This window comes from Haemaphysalis longicornis, unplaced genomic scaffold, assembly GCF_048455015.1.
Source record: "Haemaphysalis longicornis isolate Haplotype H1 unplaced genomic scaffold, Haemaphysalis longicornis Haplotype H1 scaffold_14, whole genome shotgun sequence".
Lineage (NCBI taxonomy): Eukaryota > Metazoa > Arthropoda > Arachnida > Ixodida > Ixodidae > Haemaphysalis > Haemaphysalis longicornis.
Window position 1 is genome coordinate 35,869,549 of NW_027526245.1, and position 26,257 is coordinate 35,895,805.

Here is a 26,257-nt window from a genome sequence, read left to right on the forward strand (position 1 = left end):
GAAACGCCAAGCGCACGTGGTTCAACCCAGCCGGAACGTACGAGCTCTCCGGCACCCGCTGCTCCAGCCCGAGTTCACCCAACGAACGACACCGCACTCGCGCAGGTGAACCCGTCTACGAGCAACTACGCACCCAGCGCACGCGGCCCGTTCGAGCCGGAACGTACAAGTTCCCCGGCGCCCGCTGCTCCGATCGAGACTCATCCGACAAACACCCCCATGGTACAGGAGGATGCAGCCGTGAGCGTACGGGCACCAGGCAAACGAGACGCCATCGAGCCTACTTGCGCGAGAGGAATGCCTACCGCACCACTTTCGAAACAACCGACAAGCAACGAGAGCTTTGGCGACGACACGGTCACGGCGAGAACAACGAACGAGGCCGATCCACACGAAAGCATCGAATGCCCTACCGATCAGCCACGCCAACTCACGACAACGCCACGCCACCACAGGCTGAACGAAAAGGCAAACGGCTCCCGAACCGTACGAAACGCACACCTCGAGCAAAACAACGCCCTCAACGCACCGAACTCGCCACAAGACGAAACGCACGCCAACGTTCCCACGCGCATCAAACCCGCAAGAAGCTACACAGACTCAATCGCCGACGGAAGCGACGTGACCAACGCAACGCCGTAAATGCTCCCAAGTTCACGTCCGACGAAACGAATCCCACGGTACGCAAAAATCAAGTCAGTTTGAAATTCGCCGACCTCTTCGAAACGAACGCCCACTAAACGAAGTTTATCCGGAGCAACGCAAAAAAAAACAAAACGCCAGCATCGAGCAACTGCACAAACGTTTGTGCACAGTCGCGTCTCTGGATACGAACGGACGTCAAACAACACGGACACCCACAGAGCTCCCGGATAGCTCCATCGGGCGCCAACTCGGTGAAGGACCTTGGGACAGATCCTTCTAAAGGGAGGTCGTGTCAGGGGCTACGAAGAATTCGCTGGGGGCCGACGAACGAAAGAAAATAGAAGTACGAACGGAAAGCGCAGAAGACGGCCCTGCAGCGTATACGACACCGCCACAGCTTACGCCGCCAACGCCTCCCCGAGACGCCGCCAGTGTTTATGCGTACCATCACGCGGCCCCGAGCGGCGCCCGCGTTCATACGTGCTGTGTACGAGTGGTTCGGATTTCGGACCCTCGCTTGCGAGGGTAAACTGAACTTCGTGCGCAGGGAGTCGCCCAACCGCCGCTCATCGCGACGGACGTTCTCAGTGCTCTTTCCCCGATCCTATAACGCAATGTAATCAGTTTTCCAGTCATTAAACAGTTTAATCTCTTTCCAAGACAAGTCCTTACTAAAACCGGCCACTCTGACACTCTCGTCTCAGCTCAGGCGCAGCCTCCTCCTGAGATGACCACCACTAGTATTTATAGCCTTTATAAAGGGAGGCGTGAAAGCGGGCACGTCGAGGATGGCATTGAAAACAGATTCTCTGGCATCTTGCCTGCGCGCTGTGCATTCATGCATAAAGTAGGGAAGACGCTGCTGTCCACACCTTCGCGATTCCATTCGATCTTAGATAAACTGTGAACGAATCGCTGTTGTTGCCTCTAACGTGACATATTTTTTGGCCCGGCAATTGTTAGTGCAACTTATCTCAGTTCATGGTTGATGGCCAATGATGGGGTGAACGCGGATATACAAAGCACGCTGTTTTTGTTATGAGAAATTGAGACAGTTGGCGTTGAGTGGTGGTAGGAATGTTTTGGTTTATTAATGCAGCATTTCGCCTGGCAGCGTCGCACGACTTGGCGTCGAGCTTCGGCCGCCAAGTTTCTATGCGGGACCTCGGATGGATGCAGGACTTGATCGGACCTTGATGTATCGGTAGAGCCTCTCGGTGCAGGAACGCAGGTGTGGTGGTACAAAAACAGTCGCACAAATTGCTGGAAAATGACAATGGGACGACATAAATTGCTTCATTGCTTAAGGCACGGTGAGGTAAAAGCCACACACACACACACACACACACACACACACACACACACACACACACACACACACACACACACACACACACACACACACACACACACACACACACAAACGCGGCGCTAAACACACGAGGGCGAAGAAGATAAGATACGAGAGATACCGGTGCCGTATATTTCCTTCGTCCACGTCTGCTTAGCGCAACGTTTTCTTTTTCTTTAAATAAGAACGAACTCGCTCAGCAACAAGTTTTGCTAAAAATTAAATCCCACCTCCCCTCAAAAAATATGTAGGCTTGTGCAAAAACATATCTGGTAATTACTTTTCGGAGGCAATTCGTAAGACTCATCATACAATGACAAATGATTTGGTGTATTTGCACACATGCACACTCCCCTTTTTATCCTTCCCCTCCCGTTAATTGGGTGGGGGGCGCGGACGAGGTATGATTTACACGTAAATTGTGCCGTTTATATGCCGTGTGTCGTACAGACGACATTACTGCCTGTTGAGACGCACTTGAGGCTAACTAAACGGCAGTAACTTTGTATCGACCACTACGCCCTCACGGTTCGTGACTGTCAGCGGTATTCGGTGTCACTGCACGCAGTGACCTTGAAACGGGAAAATTGCCTAAAGGAGGCCTCGCCGGTCGGCGGCGGGTGGGTGCGGACTGCACACAGGCGGCGCGCAGCACCTACCGGGGTGACCGCCATTGCGGGGCCCTTGTATGTACAGCCGAGGATGGCGCCCCCCTTTCCCCGTGCGCGGAAAGGGGCGCCCCTCCTACGAAGTGGCCGCCTGGTCTCCCGGGGCGGCCGTCGTGGTCGTCTGCGAGGACGCCGTGTCCGGAGCCGCCGTCGAGCTGTTGCTGCCGCTGCTGCCGGAGTCCGTCGTGCTCTGCGCGGAGAAAAAAACAAACAACGATCGCCATGTAGACAGCGTTTCGTGCGCAGTTCGAGTTATTCAACTGAGCTGTTTGTTCAAGCTGTGGGTGTAACAGGGAAATCATAAAAGTGCGTCGAAAGTGCGTCGGAAGTATGCATAACGCACACAGCACATTCAGCCACTGATTTCATTTGTACCTATAGCGTGGGGATGGCGGTTTCCTTGACGTTAGACACGACGCATTATTTTTAAACGAGGCCGCCGGTGGACAGAATTTTAATAAAATTAACTATTCCCGTGAACAACAAGTTGGGAGAGGCATTACATGTTAAACATTGGTGAGCATGTTTTGCGCCTCCCTGCCGGCTGAGATGAGACAAAAAAATTAAAGTGCATGGTTGTGGTCACGTTTTTTTATTGCATCAGGCGGTGTTGGCCTGGCGAGTTGTGCCTGCAATAGCCCCGCCCTAACGCCAACTAATGATCTAATAATGGGACCACCTCACCATGAATTCGTCAGTCCCGTCTTTTGAAGGAAGCTAAAGAGAACGCTAACGAGCGCTCTGAGTTTTCGGAGTTGCGTAGCCACTGCGCTGTCTGCGCGCGGAGCGAGAAATCCGCTCGGATTATTAATGCACCCCAGAGAAGCTTGCCCCGATTCATTAGACGAGTAGTTACCGGCCGCTCGGATTATAAGGCACTACAGTGAAGCTTAACCCGCTTTATTCGACGAGTAGTTAACGCAGAATGACAGCCTTCGGACCTCGAGGGTGCAAACAAAAAACTGTAGTTGATACCTCTGTCACACGAATAAGTAAAGCACAAAAGTGAGATGTGCAGCGAAAGCTGCAGCTGAGCATGACTTGCGGATCGGCGTCTTTTTTGTGGGTGTGCTTGGCAAGCGACGTCCTACTGGCGGGTCGCTTCGGCAAAGATGTAGTGGCGTCATTTCCATGACGGATATGACGTTAGTGAAATCATTATGTATGGCGGCATAAAACACGTTCGTGTTAAAATATAAAACCCGAAAATGAACAACCCTAAGTATAGCGTACTCTTCGGTTCTAAAGGTTGCTTCCCCGCAAGAAGACTCTGTGTGCAGGGGTGCACCCTTTACAGGCCGCTTGTTTCGTTCTATTGGCGTAACTTTCGTGGCGGATATGACGTCAGCGAAATCTTTGTGTATCCGGGAATAAAACACTTTCATGTTAAAATGCCTGTGAGAAAATGGCATCGTAACGTGCAGGGCAAAGCGTTCCTTCTATTGTTTGCGTATACACCATTGGAAACGAAATACAGGCCAAACTCTAATCAGGGCGGACTGGGGAAGCCGAGGACATTTTCGGATAATTTGCATCCTTCTAATGGGCTAGGTGCGAACGGACGCCGAAAGAGGACATCAGCGGCAGCACATCATTACTTTAATCAATTCCTCCTTCTACTTTTGGACTTCCTGGCGTTTGTTAGAGTTCCTTTATGATTGGGAGGACATGCATTGACTCCGTATGTATTCTACTGGGGTGCTGGAGCAGCAGCTTTATCCATCTCTATTTTGTCCCAACCCCGAATACTCACTCCTCTTCTAGAGCTGGCCAGATTCCTATTCAGATTTCCAGCAGAGTGCTCTGACGTGCTATCGTGAAAGGCGGAAAAGACGTCGGGTAAAGCAATGAGCCCTTCAAAAAATAAAAATGTCGCGTTCGCAATGTTTTCGTATTTCTATCCTTTGTTTCTCTGAACAGCAAGTGATGGTAAAGCGGTTATAATGTAATGAATTGCACCGGAACATGGCAGATAGCTCCACCAGGGGACAGCTCGAAGTCATTGCCTGGCAAGCATGAAAGTATTTAGCCAACGGCTCGTCAATCCACCCAACGATTCACCCGGTGCAACTGCCAAATGTACCTGCAGCCAGATCCACCAAGATTTGAAGGAAATTAGTTTGAAGGATTGGCTTGAAGGACAGCGGAAGAGCTTCCGTTGGTGCCGCACATCCTCGTGGGATTTTGTACCTCGGAACTAAACTTTTGACGCTAATAGCTTGCAGGCACTCATGGTAGGCTTTGGATGGATACATTTGGCCGCTCCATTTATGCTTGCAATCCACTATGTGTTTGGCCCGTAGAGCTGGAGACGCACTCTGGGACGATTCATTCACAGCAGTTTTGCTCGTCGGAGCTTCGTCCTATTAACAACAGTAGAAGCAGCAAAAATTAACGGGAAGATCCATCTTATAGAGTAGCTGCTAAAGGATTTTGAAGATGAATTGCCTGCAAAACCGTAGTTTCACAGCGGAATCGGAAGGAACGGGATTTCACAAATCTGTTTTTTGACATTACTATGTTGGGCACTCGAAAAAGATTTATTAAATTCTGTAAGCTCTGGCTTTTGTTACTCACAGGTCGGCCGAGAACTCAATGGAAGGATGAGCCTCGAAATTTTGGGGCGCCCCATTGACTCAGCTAGCCCTCCATAGACGTGGCTGGAGATCTTTGAGGGAGGCTTTCGTCCTACAGTGGATACAGTCAGGCTGATGATGATGATGATGAATTATTTCGCCAATAATTATTTCTATTCCTAAAGAAACACTGACGTGATTAGTAAACATTGTGGGATTACTAGCGCAAGTTGTAGTCTGGATTCTATAGGCCATGTTTCTACCGTTCGCGCTGCGTTCGCGCGACTTTATTCAGTAGAAACATCAATTCGAAAGTGCTGTCCTCCTCTCTGCATCCTCCTTGTCGCTTCCTAATGACGTTTGTTATAACGTTCAAACGGGAAGTCTTGGCTTGACTTTTGTACTGCACGGCTCGCCAACCCTCCGACAGAATCGGTTGGTCAAGCATTTAGTCGGCCGGCCGCCGGCGAGTTGTTGCAAGTCGTTCGCACACTTGAAACTAAGCCACGCCGCGTTTGTGCCTGGAAGAATGTGCCTTTAGTTTGTTCGTTTGTGCACTGTATCAAGCTCTCAGTCCAAGCAACTCCACACAGCGTACATGCAATGATGCTTCGCTGATTGGTGCGCTAGAAGAAAAATCTAAGGCCAATTAAGGGACGGAGAAGAGTCAGCGAAGTTAAGTACGAAGGAATTAAAATTAACCTAAGGTCTAATTTACATCGCAAAACCAAGTTTCACGAAGCACTGTTTGCGCCGGGTCCATTAGCACAACGACCAAAAGCACGACCACACATTCGCGATCGCTTTTCTTCTGATTAATGCAGTCGCTATAGAGATGACATATTTGTGGGAATTGGGGGACGCTTACTGGACGAACTTTCTTCAAGAAATAGTTATCTAATCTGATTGGAATGCTATAACTAAATCAAAATGTAAACAAGCTATACAGTATGTACTTTATATTTCCATGCCTTACAGCGTTGGGGTATGTCCGAGTGGTCTAAAGCATTAGGTCCGTCGTTTTCCAATTCGCAAGTTGGAATCCGCGATAGCGCATGTTTTTTTAGTTGACTTAGTTGTTTTTTGGCAATGTTGCGTGTACTTATTTCACCCCAGTTGCGCTGTAGCGTACATTGCTTCACTCGCGAGCTCGCAGAACGCGTGCAGACTGACCCTGACGCGCTGGCAATTTCTCGTCGGCGTGGTATTGCCATAAGCACCGGCGCCTTGCAGGCCCAGTCCCGAATCAGCCGACCCGTGGCCTGGTGCGAACAGGCCCGTAACGATACAGGCATGAGCCCGGCAACCTCCAAAGGTGGGGAAAACGTCTATCACATTTGAGCGTCTCCGGTGGCGCGGAGGTCGTTCATCCACTGCGTACGCCTCGGCTTGTGATTGTTACGATTTCAAGCCGTGCTGGCAAGCTTGTCTGATGCTTTTTGCAGCCGACAATAAGGCAGAAGCGCGGTATACTGATTACTGAAATATCGAGAATGCCCAGCCAACGAGAACGTCGGATGCCGGGCATGTTGCTTCACAGAACCGAAATGGAAACTGGTTTGAATTCTAATATTAGCCATCGTCCAATCACCTAGCATTTAGTATGAACGTCACTGCTTTACTTGGTTTGGCTGCCACAAACCGCGCATGGGAGTTTTTCTTCTTTCAGGCTTGAGAAAATAGATATCGCCTTATTGACCGAATGAACGATGAAAAGTGTGCTTGTTGGAGCCAGTCTACGCAATGCAAGCAAAAACAGAAGCTTAGCAAATTCACTTCACTGTCCACTTAAGAGCATGAACGCACTCGCCCAAATTGGTGTTAAGCAAGTTGGTCTATGTGTAGAAAATGAATAATGTTGGTTCACAACAACAGCAGAAAAGCGAGAGGTTTGTGGGTGACCCTTTGGTGGGGTACTGCGGTTTTGGAGTTTTGCCGAGAAAAATCGTTAAGGTGAGATTATGTATACAGTTTGAAGTGTTCTGCACAGTTAAAGTGCAGTCAAAAGTGGTTTTAGTTCCGTTTCTTTTTCTACTGTCCACAATACTTTTCTGCGCCCTGCATATTGTTTATTTAAGCGCGCAAATTGTACTTTAGGGTGCTTGACGTAAAGGCTGACGGCACCCTAAAGCAGGCGTTACAAGTTCAAAATGTTACTTACGAACATAAGACGGCGACGAAGCAGACGCCCTGCCAGTCGTCATACGGGAAATGAGAGCGATACTTTATCGACTGAAATCATTTATCACATTAGCCGCTCCTTGAGAGTTTTGAACACCAGTCTCATGTGATTGGTTCTGGAGTTTAACGCGCCCGGTCTAAGACGCGCGCTGTAGTTGAGGGCTCCGGATTAATTTTGACCACCCGGCGATCTTTAACGCGCGCCGAAACCTCAACACACGTCCGCTTTCGCTTTTCGCTTCCATCAGAAAAGCGGTCACCGCGGCAGGGATCGACCCCACGTCCGTGACCCCAGCAGCACAACGCCTTAGACACTGAGCCCCCGTGACGGGAACACCAAGCTCATTTGGGAAGATCAAAAAATCCCCGAGATTTCAATGTAACAATGGCAACTCCCAATAAGAATCCTTAAGTAATCTCAACCACGACTGTTCCATGTTATAGCTTGGTAATGAAAGTGTGGGGTGAGCCCAGAGAGTAATGGTGGGGGCTAAACAAATATTAATATTTGAATACTGATGTGCTTAAAATAATCATCCCCGAATAAGCTAGAGCTAACGCCGTGCAGCCGGAGGCTCTGACTTAGAATTGACCTCCGTTCAAATAACTTAATTAAAGCGGGTGGAACGGGTCTCATTGTACTTCCCCCGAAGGTCTCACGGTAGCGACGGCCTACGTCCACGCAGCCCTTTCCACATAGGTAATGGTAAATGCACCTCTTGCAATCGCTGTAGTATGCACGACTTGTAAGAACGGCAATCTAGCGCCCTCAATCGTGCGGCGTGGAGAATCGAAGCGGTTCGCTGGGAAGCTCCCGCAGAAAACTCCGGTGGATGCTGCGATTATCTCACTCTCGTATCGTCGATGGTAGGGCTCTACGCGGGTACAAATACCTGGATACACTGCTTGGGAAGCTTGAATCTTCACTGTATTGTCTAAGGGTTTTTCAATGTTGCTGAGGCAACAGTCGCCCGGTTGTGGCACGATCTGGGGTAAGTTACAGCGAATGGAAGACAGTTTGTTCTCGTTGACGCTTCCGTCAGGTGGTGTAGCTGGAGGACACATTTCGAGATGGCAATAAACTGGGCATCACCCTCCCCCCTTTCGCCCCCCTCAGCCGAAACGTGCAAAGTATGCCTTTTTGCGTTACGTGTCTTGAATAGTTCTGCATACACTTCGCCGGCGTCCCAGAAGTGTTTTCCTGCTTCATATATAGACATTTGGTGTTAGGGAAAGGGAGTTAAGTAAGTTTAGCTCTTCAACATTGACATGTCCCAGAACCTGAAAAGCAGTGGTAGCCCAGATGTCACTGCGTCACTCAGAATTATCACCCGTGCTGTTGGAGCAGACGGCTCAAGACAGCCTCGAATTTGTTCCCCTCACCTCGCCTGTTTTCGACATGGTTTTGTTTTATACCCAGTTACAGAAAATTCGTTTCGTCTTCGTAACAAACCCTCCTACATATTTTATTTAAAAGAAACCTTGCATACTCGGTTATGTTCGAGCGTTTTGTCGCAAATGCGCTCCAGGTTTTCTTAACACTAAACTATGCAGACTTTGTGAACCATGGCATCTGGTTAGAAGAGTTGTGTACTTATATATGCCTAGATTGCACAGTCGGTGTTACGATTGCAGGGCTTGTTGCTTCTGAGCGTTCCCAGCGAACAGCTCGTACGTTATGGGATGTATGGCCACTTCACACAGAAACGTGCGCATAAGCATCTCTTGTGCAAAAAAAGTGGCAGGAAAGTGATTAGCATTGACTAGGAGTGTACGTAATCTTCAACTTTCAGCATTCATCTTTGAGTCAAGACAGTAGACTTCTGTATTCTTCAACCAAGCCCGAAGGCTTGCTTCCAGAATTCTTTTTGTATGAAGTAGACGAGGAAAAGTCAAGCAACATGTATAAGTCAGAACCAGTAACGCGGGAAATTTACGAGGCCGGGAAAAAAGCAGGTAAGGAAGCTACGAGTAATGCTTACATTGACCGTATTAAACACTTTTTTTCACTATTCCAGACCAGAAACTAATGATAACTTACTCCGTTAAAATTATTTGCTCACCTTCAAGCAAATAAATTTTCAGCATTCGTGTGTGTTCTTTTCTGGAGCGTTGCGCTATGCTAATGTGCTTTGAAGAGCTCCGAACATTTTAGTACGGAAACTGCGTGGGGCAACTGTAAGCAATCGGTCCGTGTACTTTGAATCCAGTGCGCGGGCTCCGAAGGTTATCGTAGTGTTACGCAGCAACAGATTAGCGCATACTCACGCAAGTGTTTTGGACAGCACTCAATAAAACAGCTAATCAACTCTGTCATTACAGATAATCAATCAATCAATCAATCAATCAATCAATCAATCAATCAATCAATCAATCAATCAATCAATCAATCAATCAATCAATCAATCAATCAATCAATCAATCAATCAATCAATCAATTTGTGTGCGAACACTAACGGGTCCGCACGAGAATGTGCGCATATTCTGAAGCCTTGCAAAGCCTGACGTGCCCAGCATTAAGTACCCAAGACTACATGCCCCCACGGGTGTGCTGGACATTGCTGTACAAGCAGGTGCTTATGGTGTGCCTGATGCAAACGGGTTAAAGAGGACAAGCAAGATTAATTCGGATCCACCTAATGACGCAAATAGAACAAATTAAGCTTGCTTGTGCTCCCATAGAGCAAATCTTCACCACATCGTCCCATAATTTTACCGCTCACCGCATAGCTTCGGTGTCCGTTTCGATTTCTCGTTAATGATACGATCACCCGATGTGTCAGGACGGGAGTGCTGGACGCCGATGGAGCTCCATCCTGCATCGTGTCCGTCTAGCTTTAAACGCGAAGAAACCTATTGAACCCGGAGCACGAGGGAACAGCCAGGAAGAGCGCGGGATTCTAGCACGCCACTAATCACTTTTCGGTCTTCTCCTACAGTAAAAAAATAACGTCTCCCTGCGCCAATATTCATTGTCTGGCTCGCTGGCAGGGGAGAGAAAGTAGCACAGACGCGCTACAATGAATCAGAAAGTGGGCTAGGCAGCGGGGTCGCCATACGGAATGGATTCTTGCCCGTTCCAACAGCGCCTCCGCTTTGCGCATCTCCCCCCCGTTGGCATGCTTCGGCGGCGTGCAAAAACGTGAGCGGAGGAGACGCGACGGGGTCAAACGCATTGTTTCGGCCGGCAGTGTCGAACGTGATCCGGGGAGGCAGCGAGTGGGTCGCGGCGGGCGCTTGATTAGCCCTTTGGGGGTTTGTTTTCCTTATCGGCTTCTTCGGGTGCCGCCGCGGCGGACGGCGCCTGTTTTGACGTCCCTTAACACGCGGCGGGGTCGGCGCGGAACTGGTTTTCCTATCGGCCGTCGGGCCCGTTTCTCCTTCGGTTAGCGGCTCCGCTGTCCGCTGCCAATCTCGGCACTCTCGAAATAGTCGGCGCCCATTGCAGGCGGCGCCAAGGGGGCAGCGCCTTTTTTCCGCGTAGCGGGCCCCCTTTACCGTTCGCTTACCCCGCCACTTCGTGCAGCGCGAATTTGCGCGCGCCGCCAGTCGCCCAGACCCCTTTCTGAAGGTGGGCCGTCAGGCCCCATCGCTCGCGACCGTCCCCGACGGCTTTCGGTGGAAGGAAAAACGCTGCTCGAACGGGCAGGGGCTCAACGGGTAACCCTTCGGTCATTTTCCCACCGGAGCAGTTGGCCGCGCCTTGCGAATTGAACTTTTCGCCGTATGACAATACTAAGCGAATAGCGTCTGCATACAGAATCACAAAACACAACCGTCTTACGCGCTATTATTTCTTAGGAATGTCATGCCTACGCTGGTGACAAAGCTGTCCTATTTAAACAGTTTCGTCATCCCAATGAAGCTTGCCTGCTCTAGCAGAAATGGCGTCCCGTCCGCCTGTGGGACAAATGGCGTTGTCGTGATAACTAGCCCTCGTATTGTGCAGACATCAGACAGAGATAAAATAGTAGCTGATTCTTAGTCGCAGGGGCGTATCGAAATACTTAAATATATAAGACCTCTAACTACAAAACGCAACATATACGATGGTTCTGGAAGCGTGTCCAACCTGAAGCCGGTTGTAAGGCTGCATAGCCATTCCCCTCTTCGGAGACTTCATAAATATCCCGTGGAGGCTCACACAACAGCGAACAGTTCCGCTTAGTACTAGTTCCGCCATGCTTCGTTCTATTTACAAGATATTTTTAGTCTCTGGTTATTTACTTCCTTTTAGATGGCCGGTTACACACGCCTGCAGTGCGATCGCTCGTACCTACCTTAAGACGTGGGAGCGCCCCGGCGCGTTTTTACCAAGCTAGGACGTTTTCAGGACAGGAAAGACAGCATCAATAGCTGAGAAACGCGCCCGCACCCTGAGTGCAGGACAAGCAGGTGGCGACAGTGAGAAAAGAAACGGCTCTTGTAGCTGTTTACACCAACTTAATGAATAAAATTATAGCTGTTCCAGAAGAGCCCTGCTTCGACGTTCTCCGAGTTCATCCTGAATGCCTCGATTTTTGTTATTTACAAGAGTGTAGACGTAATAAAGCGCTTTCCCATGCGCCAATCTCAGACACTGAGTAAGGCCTTCATGGTTATTAATATCTAGAGTAATCTATCCTCTGGGAAATCGACAGAGCGGGGCATCTTTTCTTGCGGTGTACTTGATTCCAGCTCTGGTTATTATGCATCTACAGCAGCAACATAAAGCAGCTGATAACATAAACGTAACCAAAGCAACATTTCGGCACCGCAACAGCTTACAACTAAATATTCTGCCAACCTGAAAAGCCAAGTCGCGGTTTAACGAGTGACAAGTTGCCAGGGCTTCCTTCTGTAAGGTTGCCTTGCCCTTGCAATAAGGTGATGCAGACACCTGTTGTTCGTCCAAGAATACGCTTTGAAGAAACGAGGGACTCCGACGGTGCTTTACAGCTGGTGCTTTACGGCTAGCAATTTGATCAACGCTACCGTGTCAGTAGCACTCAGATCAAAGGCACTTCAACAACGAAAGTTTGCTTGGATAACTTTTTGCTGTGATACCCAATATGCTTGCCGTTCGCCCGGTCTGTCTGTACTCCAGAATACTGTAAGCAGAAGAAAACCTTATGTAAAAAAACACTATTCATCCGATGTTGAGACTCCAGCACGCGTTTCAAGCCTGCTGGCAGGTTCACAAACTTAAAACACGCCTAGGTATTTGCGCTATAGTTGCTCTATTGGGCGCTATTTGCGCGCAATTTATTTCGCAAATTAAAAAAAAGGTACACCCCATAAATTGAAAGGTTAATTTGGTTTTAACAATGAGACAAACGCCGGTAGATAAGGATCAAGGGGGACACCTTTCTCTTGTATGGCAGGGCGGATGCCAGGGAGTATGGCCAAGGAAGATTTGCTCCCAGTGTGATCGGGCTTCCTTGTAGTGGTCTTGGAGAGATGCTGGGGGTGTTTTCTGTATCACAAAAACACACCCGAACCAGATCTACCGTTGACTGCAGCGCTGCTAGGTGGACCGCATCGACCGTTAGTTGAGACAAGGAGTTCAAGTGGATTATTCTACTATCTTGAAAGTGCCACAGTGTGTTTAGACGCAATACTAATGAATCCAAAAACTTACGTGTTAACACAAGATAAAGGAAACAGGGAACGCACGTGAGCCGGTCTTTGGGACTTTCGGCTTTTGTTTTACTTGAACAAGTACGGTAACAGGCTACTGACGGAAGTAGCGGTGAAGGAGCCGTAAAGTTGGAGATGTATTTGGCCAGCCAGCCAGCCGGCGACATGGTAGACAAGTTCGGTTCGTATAAATGAAGGGACAGCCGGCTGGCATTGTAATCATGGCAGCACAAAAGGAAACGAGCACCCAGAAAGATCTTGAGATTTGGTATTGCGAAGAATAGCCCACGAAAGATGACCAATGGGTACACCCACGAATGATGGCAGCTCTGCCGATGCGCGAAGTCGTGCTAACAAGGTTTCCTTCTGTGGCCGATCTGGCGGATTTTTGCGAATTCGTTTTGACGCACTTCGATGGTGCCATTTCCCAGCAGCATTCCCTACTTCCCCAGTCTGTTCCCGCGCAAGGCTCTGATGTCCTTTGTTCGAGAATAACGTGCCAGTCTTCTTAATAATTAACGCCTTGATTGACCAATCGTTTCGGTGAGTGGGTGCTTTTTGAGCGCAGCGTGTTATTTCATTTACATTGACCACAATTATTTATGTTTTAGACCCCGCGCACAAGGCGACTGACGTAACGCGTTTGAGGGGCAAAGGCAGGGAGAAGGCAGCACAAACCTTGTGGCTAGGGGTGCTCCTGCTAGCTACTTCGTCCATACCGCCTATAGGCCAGATCTGGAGCAGGCGTGACCAGACCAGCCGAAAACTGTAGCTCAGCCTTCCTTTTTGACCTAGCGCTGTTGGGTTCCACAGTTCACGCACGCCATGATGCTATAATGGAAAGAGCGCTCCGCCACGGTTATGTAGATAAGGCTTTGTACTACTGAGCACGAGTTCGTAGTTTCCATTCGAGGCCTCGGCAGCATCTCTGATGGAGGTGGAAAAGAAAAGATGGCATGCCAGTGTGTACGAAGTTTCAGCTCACGTAACTAGGCCTTACCTTATAGTAAGCGGAAGTCCAGTTGTGGGTCCGCCTCGAAACGTAACTTTGAACTAACCACAATGATATGCATGTCCACGTGAAAGAATAAATGTGACTAGCTTGGAGACCAATGCTGTACTGGTTCTGACAACTTCCGTGAAGTGAAATAGACCGACACGCCAAATCAGAACCATCCCCCCACGGTACCGTTATGCATCAAGGAAGGGGAGTAGTATATTGAAGGTTATAGAACATGTGCGCTTGCAGATAATTAATTTGAAGACATTGGACAGCTTTGAAATTCCGGCGGAATGCGTTCCTCCCCCACCGCTGCTTCTAAATTTAAGATGACAAAAGTTCATTTCAATTGGGAGAGGGATCCCCGATTTCTTTTATTGCTACAAGCACCTTTATTCGCAAAAGAATCGCCCTACCAGCCGCAACCTGTTCAATTTTTGCCACTACAAAAGCCAAAATTTACTTTTCCCCGTGTAAGCAGATGTCTCCTCGTTAAAGCTGTCGTCCGCTGGGTTCATGCCTGCACGATTATTTATCATAAACAGCATTTCACGGTTGACACCTAAATAAACAAAATAAGCGTTTTGGTATCTACATTATCCGCCAGCCTAATGTGCAATGGGAAGACGGATGATAGCAGTCAAGCTTAAGTGCAGAAAACGAGCGACCCGCATCGGGGAACAAAGTCGGGTGGAAGAGTAAGAAGTGGGATTAAGCTGGGCATGTAAATCTGAAAGCTGAAAACGTGTGGACTATCCACCAGGGTAACAGAGTGGACCCAGAGAGGTGGGATTGAAGTACAGGAAGACCAACCTAGGGATGCTGGCAAAAATATTCGCAGGCAAAGGATGGACTTGGACATCAGAAGACAGGAACGACTACCAAAAATAGTGGAGGCCTTCATCCCGCAGTAGAGAAAAGCAGGCCGTTGATCGTGGTTATGATGATGATGATGGTGGTGGTGGTGATAGATATTTACGTTTGCATATTAGTGCGCCTGCAAAAGTAGTTGTGCAAAAGTATTTGTCAGTAGTAACAAGTTGGGGCATATACTTGCCGCCGATAAACGGGGTGTTTCCGCAAATAGGTTTGGCGATGATTACACATGCCCTGAAATGACGCACTGTACCTACACAGTTGAGACTAACGCTGCACCTGTTGCGGCTTGGTAAAAAGAAAACCTACCCTTATTTTTATGTTGATGTACTGCACTATCCGTAAGTTCTAAACTTTGTTGTAATAAACATCATGGCGTATGTCCGATTGTCGTAGGTTCTCCCGCGTGTCGAACGTAAGGTGCGACCTGTCGCGCGACCAGATTATCTCAGTTGATGTAGTAATAGAGTAGTTTCTGCTGGTTGTTGCCAGTGTACGAACACTTCAAAGTACTACATAGTTTAAGCCAATTGTCCTTGAAAGTAACATGGCTTTAGCCTGCTCTGGAACGGATTCAAGAAGACGGGAGGCTTCTTGAATAATAATTTCTTTATAAATAAATCGGCTTTAAAGATCTGCACGTGAAGCGAGGTGCAGAGGCGGCTATTGACGACAATGCATACTAACACGCCTTCTTACTCCTTTGCTTCTCTTCTCTCTTCAATGCTGGTTGTATTTGGAACAAATATTTCAGCAGCCCCTAGCGTTTTTTGTTAGAATTTCTGCAGATATGAACTGACAGCTCCTCGCCACCTTTTTTTCCAGAGTCTGTTGCCAGAAGCAGACCTTTTGGTAACCTGGGAAAACGGAAATGTCCGGCAAAACTGCTAGAGTTCGCGAGACCTGCTTCGTGAGTGGTTGCCTACTCACAGCAACTGAACGCCCCAATCAACGCCCACTGTATTCGATGAGAGCGCGCACGAGCGCCGCGATTGGTGTCTCTGCGCAGTCCGTTTTTGAAATTGGGAAATCTGGACGCGCGCCCGGGGTTTCCCCTGCAAGGTTCAGCGAACTCCACTTGCGCGCGTTTCCTCGTTGAAGGGCTACTGTGTCTAGGAAGTGCGGGGTAGTTAACCGCCCTGCAGTGTTTAATCCGGGCAGGTGCAACGCCATCCTATGTAGGGCACTGCGACCGATGCTGTGTGCTCAGAGAAAGGATCGTTCATTTCGAGGTTAACGACTGGACCTGTCATCGCCCCTTCCTGATGGCCCCGACTTGTGCGCAAGGAATGAATGATGGTGGAAAAAAGATTCGTGGTTTTTACAATGCCCCGACGCCTTTTTTCTTTTTTTTTGACGTTTTGAACAAAGAAAAAGCTTGCTTGAAAATACAATGAAATGCAGGGTGTCGTCCTGGAGGGAAAATACCTCTATCTTTGCCAGGAAAGTTTTCTTTGCCAGGAAAGTTAACCCAGAAAGAAGAAATGACTGTTTGCTCGCGTCTAATTAATCAATAGCACGAAAAATATATATCAAACAGCTCCTCTGATTTTTATTCACAACTTATTCCCACGATATGAGCGGCTAAGCTTTTGAAATCAGTGAATGACTGACTTATACACTGTACTGCCGTCCTCCTGCATTTTACTTTGAACCAGCCCCATACGTGCACTCATACTGAAGCAAGAATTAAATATTTCACGTTTCCAGAGGCTTTTGCTTCCTTATTGTTACCAAAAGAGTTCACTTGGCAATGCCTGCCAAAATCTTCTTAGGGCTAGCACAAATGCGGCTGGCAACAACTCTAATTTGATCTCGACGACTCAACAAGATTTAATCGAGGAGGTCTAGGTGAATATGCGCACCGGCCCAAAGAATGATGACATGCTGTGACAAAATTATTTCCCGATCCAAGTTCCCGTGCGAGTGAACATTTGACAAGAAGCCGGCCGTGCAACCAAAAAGGATATTTTGAACATATTTATGCCCCTGGCCGGAGGTCAGTGAAGGACTTAGTAAACGGAATGGCTGTTTCAAGTTTTTTGTGACTTAAGTACATGCGGCCACAAAACGTGGCTACCTTTCGCCACGGTTAGTCTCTCGGAACATCCTCGCTTGGTGTCTGCTCCGGTCATTGATCTTGTAGGAAATGAGAAAAAAACGCAGCGCCTACTTATGCTATTGAATACGCGTAAGTTATGAGGGGACAAGACCGCCCTTAAAAATATGAACAGTTAGCCAACCAGTAAGCAAGGTTACTTCGTTGCAGCAAGGCAGGAACTTGGTTCATATGACCGAAGTCAGGATATTCTCTCTCTCCGTGTGTCGGTAGCTTATACCCATCACAGTTTTCCTGCCAAATAAGTGACAGCGTGCACTTTCAGCTCTTTGTTTTGGAACGCCTAATTGGCAAACTCGGAGCTCCCGTCAGGCCTAGCTCCCCCTGCGACCGTTGTGCGCGAGGGCTAAGGCGAGTCAGCTGCAAACTTCGCGCTTCGTGTCTAACCTGCGAGTCCTGCGTGTCGGCGGGCACCACGTGCGAGTTGATGTAGTAGTACTCCGGAGCCCGGCGACAGGGCAGGGCCTCGTGCGCGTAGGCGCACGTGAGGCTGAGCTGGTTGAAGACCGTGTCGTTGGGGCACAGGTAGGCGGCGTGCAGCACGAACTGGTTGTTCTCCGGGTCCGCGAAGGGCTCGCAGTAGTGGAAGAGCGAGCAGTTGCCCGGGTCTCCGTAGTAGCCGAAGATGCGGCCCTCGCACGAGAAGCCCACGTCGGCGCTGCTCACGTTGGCCACGGCCGCATCAGCTGTGGTGGTCGTCGTCGCCACCGGACCCACGGGCACGGCCGCCGTTGATGTGCCGTTGTTGCCGCTGTCAGCCGCGGGCTCGAGCTGCGCAGACAGACGGTGAAAATGCCGCGTAAATTATGCGGCTAGGCAGGGCTTCCGGGAAAGTGCGAAAGAGAATATTTTTGGAATAAATACAGTCTGGGAGAAGAGAACAAGAAAACAGGTGTACAATACTCCAAAACAAGCAAGTGATATCTATACGCATTGAGTTTACATAATCACCACTACTTCGTGTAGGCAAAACGAGGGAATCCAACTTAACAGTGGTTCCTATAATGATGTACCATCGTGTAATGGTAGCAGCCCTTCTATCACAAATACTGCTTCCTTTACCGAAAACGAGCATATGAACACAACACACAAAATGTAAGAGTATATTTCGGGAGTATCTTTTAATGGCGCGGTTGCGGTATATTTGCACGGTCACATTTCCCAACTGTGTTACTGTCATACAGCCACGTGACAGTTAGGCTTGAATTGCAAAAAATGCTCCATTCGTGTGCTGTGGTTCATTCGTTTGTGTTCGCATTTCATTCGTCTATGACTGCCCCTGTGCGTTTCCGGAAATGTGCCTAATCATGCACGAAAAAGTGATAACAAATTAAAATTTCCAAACTTTCGCATAAGTTGAGTGAATTACTGCTTAGAAAGGTTAGGTGGAACATGTCAGATGAAATTTAAGTTCGGCTGGAAGGAAGGAATAAAGGTAAAGGAAAGGCAAAAATGTCAACCAGGCTGTGGCCTAGTTTGCTATCCTACACGTGGGGAAGGGGAACAACGGGAAAACAGATGAAAAGCAGTAAAAGAAGGGGAAGATAAAGAGAGAGCGTAAAGAGGTGTGGCCAGCGCCACGGCGCTATAGGCGATAGAGTTCATTGACTTTACAGAGGGCAGTCCCTTGCGCTACAGTCTGCTGTGCAAGTTTGTTGTTTTTAGGAAGCACAGGAGCGCTTTTGGGGCCTTATGCGTAGATGACAGTGAATGCCAGCGGCCAAGGATTTTCTCCTCAGAGAACGGCCGCCTAGAATCGAGCTTCCGTAAAGTTGAGGAGAGATGCCTTCTTGCCGATGAAAAACGCGGACATTCGCATAGAAGATGGCGTATGGTCTCCGGTGTGTCGCAGATTTCACAGCCATTGAGCAAGCCTCATGCCGAAGATGGGCGATCTTCTGTGACTCCAAGCCTGCCCTCCAATCGCTCCAAGTCGCTCCAAGCCCTGTGTCGTGGACCTCATGAACAGCTTCTGGCCGAAATAAGGCTGCTGTATGACCATGCTGCTCAAGCGGGTCATGACATTGCCTTTCAGTGGCTTCCCAGACACTGCGGCATTGTCGGCAATGAAAGTTCGGATGCTGCCGCCCAACGTTACTAGAGTTTATTCTAGTAACGTTGGCTGCCGCCCGCTTGGCACAGAAAATGTCGGAGACCATATCTATTCCATTATCCAGGACGGACGCCGCTAGGACTCTTCGCAAACTTTCCCAGGAGACCACGATAGCCAAATGGACTACCCAAGAGTTCGCGAGCTCTCGTATTCATGCCCTGGACCCGCATCTGCAGCGTCGTCTCCCATTACGCCTCCCACGGACTGATGAAACCGTTCTTTGCCGTCACTGGCTTGGAGTCGCTTCAGAAATGCTTATTCCAATTTGATTGGAATGGCAGACGGTAAGTTCAGCTGGAGCTTTGCAAGCTGATTACGCAGAGCAAAATTTATAGGTCGTAGGCACAAATAAGCAGTTATGTAGGCTCACTAAGCGGCTGAAACTTAAATTGAAGCCGACTCAGCGAGCAATGGAACGGAAGATGATAGGTACAAGGGACAAGAAGAGAGCGGCGTGGGTCAGGGAACAAACGCGTGTTAAGGACATACCAGTAGAAATTAAGAACAAGAAATGGACGTGGGCGTTGCATTTATTGCGAAGGCAAGATAAGCATTGGTCATTAAGGGTTACAGAGGGGATTCACGGAGAAGGCAAGAGGGGCAGTGCGGCACAAGGTTAAATGTGAAGATGAGATCAAGAAGTTGGGGGGATAAATTGGTAGCAGTTACCACAGGACGAGGATAATTGGAGATCTGTAAGAGAGGCCTTTGCCTTGCAGTGTGCGTATGCAGTCTGATGATGATGATGATGAACCTACAGAAGAGTGGAGCAGTAATAGTCGCGTATAAGTCAGGTTGTGGGTAGCCTGAACACGCTGAAAAGGTAAGGGCCTCGTGTATATAGGAATGTTTTCAACGAACGAGTTCATGTTCGTAGTAACGCGCAAATCAGCATCAAGGTTTCGGGGGTTTACTTGGAGCTTGAAAAAGCAGATTATGATTCCAGAAGTCATGTGTTTTTGAAGAAAATTGACACCAGGGGATGTCAGCCTCCTACATCGGATTCCAGAATGATCCGCAAACATATGGTCCACTAAGCTTCTTTTCCTTTCTGCACTGTTTGTATGCTGTTAGAGAAGTGGCTGAGTTCGATGTGAAACCCGCCGCTGTGGCTGAGAGGCTAAGGCGTTGTGCTGCTGAGCTGAGCCCAAGGAGGCAGCTTCAATCTCGGTCGCGGCGGCTGCTCTTCTGATGGGGGCGAAAAGCAAGAACGGCCGTGTGTCGAGATTTCGGTGTGCCTTAAGAATCCCCAGGTGGTCATGATTAATCCGGAGACCTCGCCTACGGCGCTCCTGAGAGGTCTTGTGTAGCTTCGGCGCGTTAAACCCCATAATTTGAATTGTTCGGTTCAAAACGAAATTGTGGTTTTAAACTTCGAAGCGTTCCACAGCTCATACGCCAGAAGTACTTTGCATAATCTTGCATTTCCAGTAAACATCATCTGCTGCGGCATTAGGATAGCTTATTATTTTCATTGCTATCTTTTTGGTATTGATATCATATTGCGAACATTGTTCGGTAGTTCACGGCCTTTGCAAGGCGTGGCACATAGGGAGAGAGGTTGCATAATAACCTCGGGGAATTAGCCTGTGTGTCGATATAAGGCTGGTGATTTTCCCTAAGGTGGTTCAACGAACAAACAAGGCGTTTTGCCACTTCTTATGGTGTATTATATATACACGAGATTCTCTAGAGATCTGCACTCACTTATGACGCACAAAAAAAAAAACGCCGACGTGGCGCATGTCCCGGCTTTTTGTTGCAAGCGTAATACGGCCAGAAATACACCTACACTCGTGAACGGTACGGACTTCACCGTGGGCTTCTGGCTATTGTAAAATAGAGGTAAAGGCGTTTAAAGCCGTTTTAAAACTTTAAAACAGTGCACAGACGAGGACAGAAGAAGTGACAAACTGCAACGCCATTGTTTGTCGCGCCGCCTGTCGTCGTCTCTGCGCGGTTTTCGAAGTGCCAAGCATGCATACCTAAGTAGCTCAACGTCCAGTCTTAGTTCAAAGCCTGTGCCTCTCTCTTCGTATCGGTGAGACTTTTAGCACAGGCGCTGGATGCACCCTAATTTTGTCCCCATTAAGCTGTGTACGGAAGGATAAATATGCAGCTACGCTAAGCCGATCTGACAGAAGGTTCATTACACACTGTGACCGAGTCGTGAAGGCATGCTGGAGTAAATTACATGTGGTCATAGCGTGCAAGCAACTGGGCGACGCTTTGCAGACGGGTGCTGAATCACCGCGTGCGCTCTCTGGAAGAGTAGACACGAGTTGTACGTGTTTTCCTTGTTTGGCCAAGCGTTCGCCCCACCTCTGGCGCCGTCCCTCGGAGTGCATTCAAGTGCCGCGGGAGGCGTCGATGTTCGACCTGCCTCAGTGCATTCTGCGGCCGCGCGGTGAAGCGGCAAGCGTGGCCCACTACAAGGCTTCTCTTGTCCGTCTTTTTTAGGACGCCAGCATCTTCCTTCTGAAAACAATTTATTAAAGCGCAGCTTCCTATGTCTTACTGATTGCGTATACCGCATCGAAAACGCACTGCAGGGAAGCCAACTATCTTTGACGATGATTACGGTCATGGGTGAAGTGAAAGAAAAAAAATTAAAACATCCCACTCAACGTGAAAGCTGGTGGAAATTGCAGAGCTGTGGCGCCATTCTCCGCTCTTTGCTACCACCGCCATCACTCCCTTCCCCTCTCTGTATCATTCCTCTCTTGATGAATTGAACAGAGGGTTGTTGAATGAAACGAAATTTTACCACCTTCGCAATGCCCGCGCGAGTTATCCTGCTACAGCTCGCATCGTTTTCTTTGCGTTTTGTTTCTTGTTCCGCCTCCAACAGTACGAGTGGGAGTTCTGTACTTTTTGTGCTTGCTTTCATTTCGCACGTGCTGGACGTTTCTGCACCATTTTGAACGCGAGTTTTTTCATTCGGCGGCTGCTTTTTTTTTCCCACTTACAATCGTAAAAACCAACCCAATAAGCATTCAGAACTAAGTGGACGCGGAGACTGCCGGTTACACGTGTTTTGCCTAAATGTACCAGCGATTTTCTTTGCGCCAAGTAATGAGGCCATGTATGACAAGTGCCAGTGGTTCCAGAAGTTTCGTATTGTTCTGGCTATGTATACCTGTGTTTAAGTACCTCTTATAGCTGGAAGGCTGAATCGAGGGACAAGCCGGTATCTTTTCAAAGCGTCTGTTTGGGGGTGTGACCCCACGGGACTCTGTTTGGGTGCGTGATGCCGCTTGACTGGTGTGGCTAGATAGCGTAACAGTAGACGAGCTACGGCGACAAGCCGGGTGCCTAAAGTTCTCTGCAATTAAAACGGTTCCCGTGGTTCGAATCGAACGTTTGTCCCTCGCGTTATGAACCCGACGTCCATCCGACTGCGTCATTCCGACACGGTTGAAGCAGTTTAGCTTTGCACGGCGCTGCATAGACGGGCGAAATTAGACAGAAAAATTATGCACCCCCTACGTTTAACGACGACGATAGTTGAACGCGAAGCTGTAGTCGTGCGAAAGAACATGGTGAAGAGTGAAAGCCAGGATTAATTCAATGCTGAGTAAGCATTCTATGAGTAAGCATTAATTCAATACAGTGCCAATTAGTCAAAGCCGCTTCGATCAAAAGCCAAGGCTGCGGCGAGCGAGACACGCTCGACGAGTCTAAGACCAAACCGTCTGCAAATCACAGTGCACGCTCAGATAAAAACCAAAAAATTCCCGGCGAGAAACTTCGCGTTCAACCATCGTCATCGTTAGAGGGAGGGGTGCATGATTTGTGTAATGAGCCGACCAATGGATATTAACAGAACAAATGTTTTTGTTTCCTTCACTCTGCGCGTGTTACCCTTCGCAATTCAGCGAACGCCTTATAAAGCGCCCCAAGTTTGCGTGGACTAGCCGGCAATACATTGTTCAGCATCGCACGTTTACCTTACACGTTAATATGTTTTGACACGTTTCGTTTGGGCACGGGCGGTACCATGATGCGGAAAAATAGCAGCGTCTCGTAACGGTCGTCTTAAACGCGGGATGACTTCACGCCCCCTGAAACGTTTACAGGAAGTTAGGCGGCGGCAGAGCCTTCAAAGCGAGTCGTGAATTATTCACACAAACCTATCTTACGCTTCTTACAGGAACGAAGCGGCAACGCATAGCTGTGTGCGAAGGAAGCCATCAGTCATGGTAACTTTCCACCGTTTTGTTTTCGCGGCTTAATAAAAATCGAAACGACGATTGCATAACCCGAATAAAGATAGCGACCGCCTTCAACAGCGGGCTGCACAAGACAATGAACGGGACACAATACCAGCAACGCCTCAGCTTCTTTACTGTATGTCTACGTGTAGTGATCTTTTAAGGATGAAGAAGCTGAAAACCAACCTGCGGAAACCTACGCCTAGTTTTCTGAAACAATGGTCTGAGTAATTTCTTTGCTATTTACTTTTTATCGGAACGCTGCTAAATGTCCCAAGCACTCTACATCCCGGCTTATTTAGCCCATTTTTTTGCAGTGGTGTGCGGCAGCGACATTGTAATAATCTGGTAATAAAATAACGCATGCTTCGGCCAAGCATTTGAGCATGCCTAAAAATAGGCTATTTAAAAATTAGCATCTATCCTTTTACAAATGGGCAACTTTTTGCGATTACGGAATGTAACGAAAGACATTGAATTTCCCATCACTATGCGGCCTCCAGTTCAAACATCCCATTTTTATCAGGTTAGGTTCGAAGAATTAATGTAGCTTCCATTACGGAACACACGGATACTGTGTCTTTTATGTTACACTACCACTATCATCCCTAGCAGACAAGCTGTGGTTAAAAATGCACTGCTCTGGGCATAATGAATATGTGAGCAAGAAGGGCGCGCAATATATTCTGGCTATTTTAGAATTTGACGGTGGGAAGCGCCATACAAAGTAGCCTTCTTGCAATTTTCACCTTGGAACAAAGAGAGGCGGTTACTGAGCTCAAAAGAATTTCCCGTGTCCCCATTCAGCGATGATTATAATGTTTCGACAGAGGAGGAAGCAGTACTGCGAATACGGCTGCTCGCGTATGAAATCAGAGACGGCAACGTCAATCACTTCGAAGGCTCCTACCGCAAAACATGCGCGTGGCAAGAAGAGGTAGCCGTCATCACGAGCGGGCGTGCGCTCTTCCCCAATCGGCTCGGCACGAACAAACGGCGCTCTGAACTCGGCGCGCCCCGCCGTTTCGTGGGCGTAGACGTCGATGAGGTCGCTCTCAAAGGAACGCGACGCAGTCTGCATTGTTTCCGTCAACGCTCGCGCCCTGTCTCTGCGCTCATTCCCAGAGGTGGAGCGCGGCGCGAGAAAGTACGCTCGTCGGGTGCCGGGTCACTGCTTGCAGCACCCACAAGCGCACGCGCCGCCGGAGAACAAGGACAGTTGTCCCTCAGAAAAGGTTCCCAGGTTACCGCCCTTTATGGTTAGGTCAAGCTTGGCGTCGCTAGAATGGCTAAATAAATGTGCGGTGAAATGTTCGTTGTCTACTGACGGGATCAAGAAAAAAGCAACCACGGTATCTGGCATCAACAAAACCGAAGAGATTCGCATGCCTGGTCGACGGTTGAAGATATGCCATGCGTGATGATATTTAAGACAGTAGTTTTGAGATCGGGAGGGGAGCAGGGGTCCGAACGATAGCACCATGGAGCACTAGATGGGCGAGAAACGTCGAAGTGACGAAGGGGGGCGGGAGCACGGGTTTGATGAATCTTCCAGAAGGGTAAGATCCGCTCGGGGCTGCGGACGGCTTCTGTACAGGCCGAAACCAGGCGACGCCGTCTTTGGCACACAAGCACAAAGCGGGGGGAGGACAATCCCGGGGTCCTGACGGATCGATAGCGGAAGAAGTAGTCCCGGCACGCTAAATATCGCGATAAAACAATGTATGGCCCCCGGCGTCGGACTCACCGTGGAGGTGGTCGGGGCGGCCCGCGCCACGGAGCCAAGCAGCAAGAAGACGATGGGCCACGCCGTGGCGGCCACGACGACGGCAGCGACGGCGCACTGACCCCGATGGGTGCCAGTGACCCCCGTTGGACGGCTGCTGCTCGGCATGGCTGTTGCTCGTCTGGATCACCTCGGCTCTGCTCGCCGGCCCTCACGAGAAAGACGCGCACACGCGCACGCGGCCGCCCGGCGGGATGGGCTTCTTATAGCGCCCGTCCACCACGTGACGCGGGGACCCTTTCTCCGCGGCGGCAGCACACTAACCTACTTCGCCAGCGGGGGGCTCCCCCTCCCTCCCCCTCCGCAGTTGTGGTGGTGGCCTCCACCGCCGGACCCGGGGACTGCCCGCGTGCTGCTGGCCAAAGTCCGAAGCCTTCTTTCTTTTCTTCCGTCAATCGGCGCTGGATGTGGGCCGCACAGCTGACGAGCAGGAAAAGAAACCTCCGCCGCCCACGCTCGCCGAGCGCGATCCCACGGGCCACGCTGGTCCCACGGATCGGACGCTATGAATGACGACATGAACGTTGGCCATTGTTCCCGACCCTTCGGACAGCATTGTTGTGAAATAACTATCGAAGTGAGAATTTCTCAGGATGAAAACTTGATTTTTTGGAGTGGCATTAGCAACTTTTGGAATTAAATTTACGAAAGGAGGTTATATTTTACTTGGAAGCAGAGACTGTGCACGCTGTTGAGCCACGCTGTCAAGATCTCTGAATGATGTATTCACGCTGAAAAAAAAGGCTCTGTGGTTAGCTTAGATGAACCAAGCCTGCTCAAAAACGCATTGGAAAAACCCTTACAGAACCTGTTCTCATCAATGTTGTTCCATCGTCGATATAGGTACTGCCAGGTAACTGCCACAACAGAACGAAGTCTGCGAAGGACGAAAGCCCTTTTCCCGAAAGGACGAAATTGATGCCAAGACCGCGAGAGAATCGTGTCCCAAGTTCAAGGGGATCAGATTTGCCGGCGGCGGTGGTGCTTTCGCGGAAATTGATAATCTTTCTTGAGACATTATAGTGGTCGAAAGGTCATGCCAGCATAAATTAAAGCTTTCGCGTTGCTTTCAGTGGTCGCGCGTTGTAGTTAGAAGGGTGCCTTCCTTC

General features: G+C 49.1%; 1 protein-coding gene across 1 annotated transcript; it reads right to left on the reverse strand.

Moving 5' to 3' along the window:
• Window positions 1-1,718: 1,718 nt before the first annotated feature.
• On the reverse strand, window positions 1,719-25,598 carry LOC144165046 (uncharacterized). Its single transcript, XM_077695203.1, has 4 exons — window positions 25,110-25,598; window positions 17,423-17,806; window positions 2,656-2,854; window positions 1,719-1,908 (listed from the first exon to the last, which is right to left on the reverse strand). Exons 1-3 carry the CDS (start codon window positions 25,254-25,256, stop codon window positions 2,741-2,743), a joined length of 645 nt encoding a protein of 214 aa, XP_077551329.1. The 5' UTR covers window positions 25,257-25,598; the 3' UTR covers window positions 1,719-1,908; window positions 2,656-2,740.
• Window positions 25,599-26,257: the final 659 nt, after the last annotated feature.

Excerpts from the sequence above, each read along its gene's own strand:
- LOC144165046 (XM_077695203.1), bottom strand. The coding sequence starts at position 25,256 with ATGCCGAGCAGCAGCCGTCCAACGGGGGTCACTGGCACCCATCGGGGT. Across the intron at positions 17,807-25,109 it reads CCGCCCCGACCACCTCCACG|CTCGAGCCCGCGGCTGACAG; the intron begins GTGAGTCCGACG and ends CTGTCTGCGCAG. Across the intron at positions 2,855-17,422 it reads CCGACACGCAGGACTCGCAG|AGCACGACGGACTCCGGCAG; the intron begins GTTAGACACGAA and ends TTCTCCGCGCAG.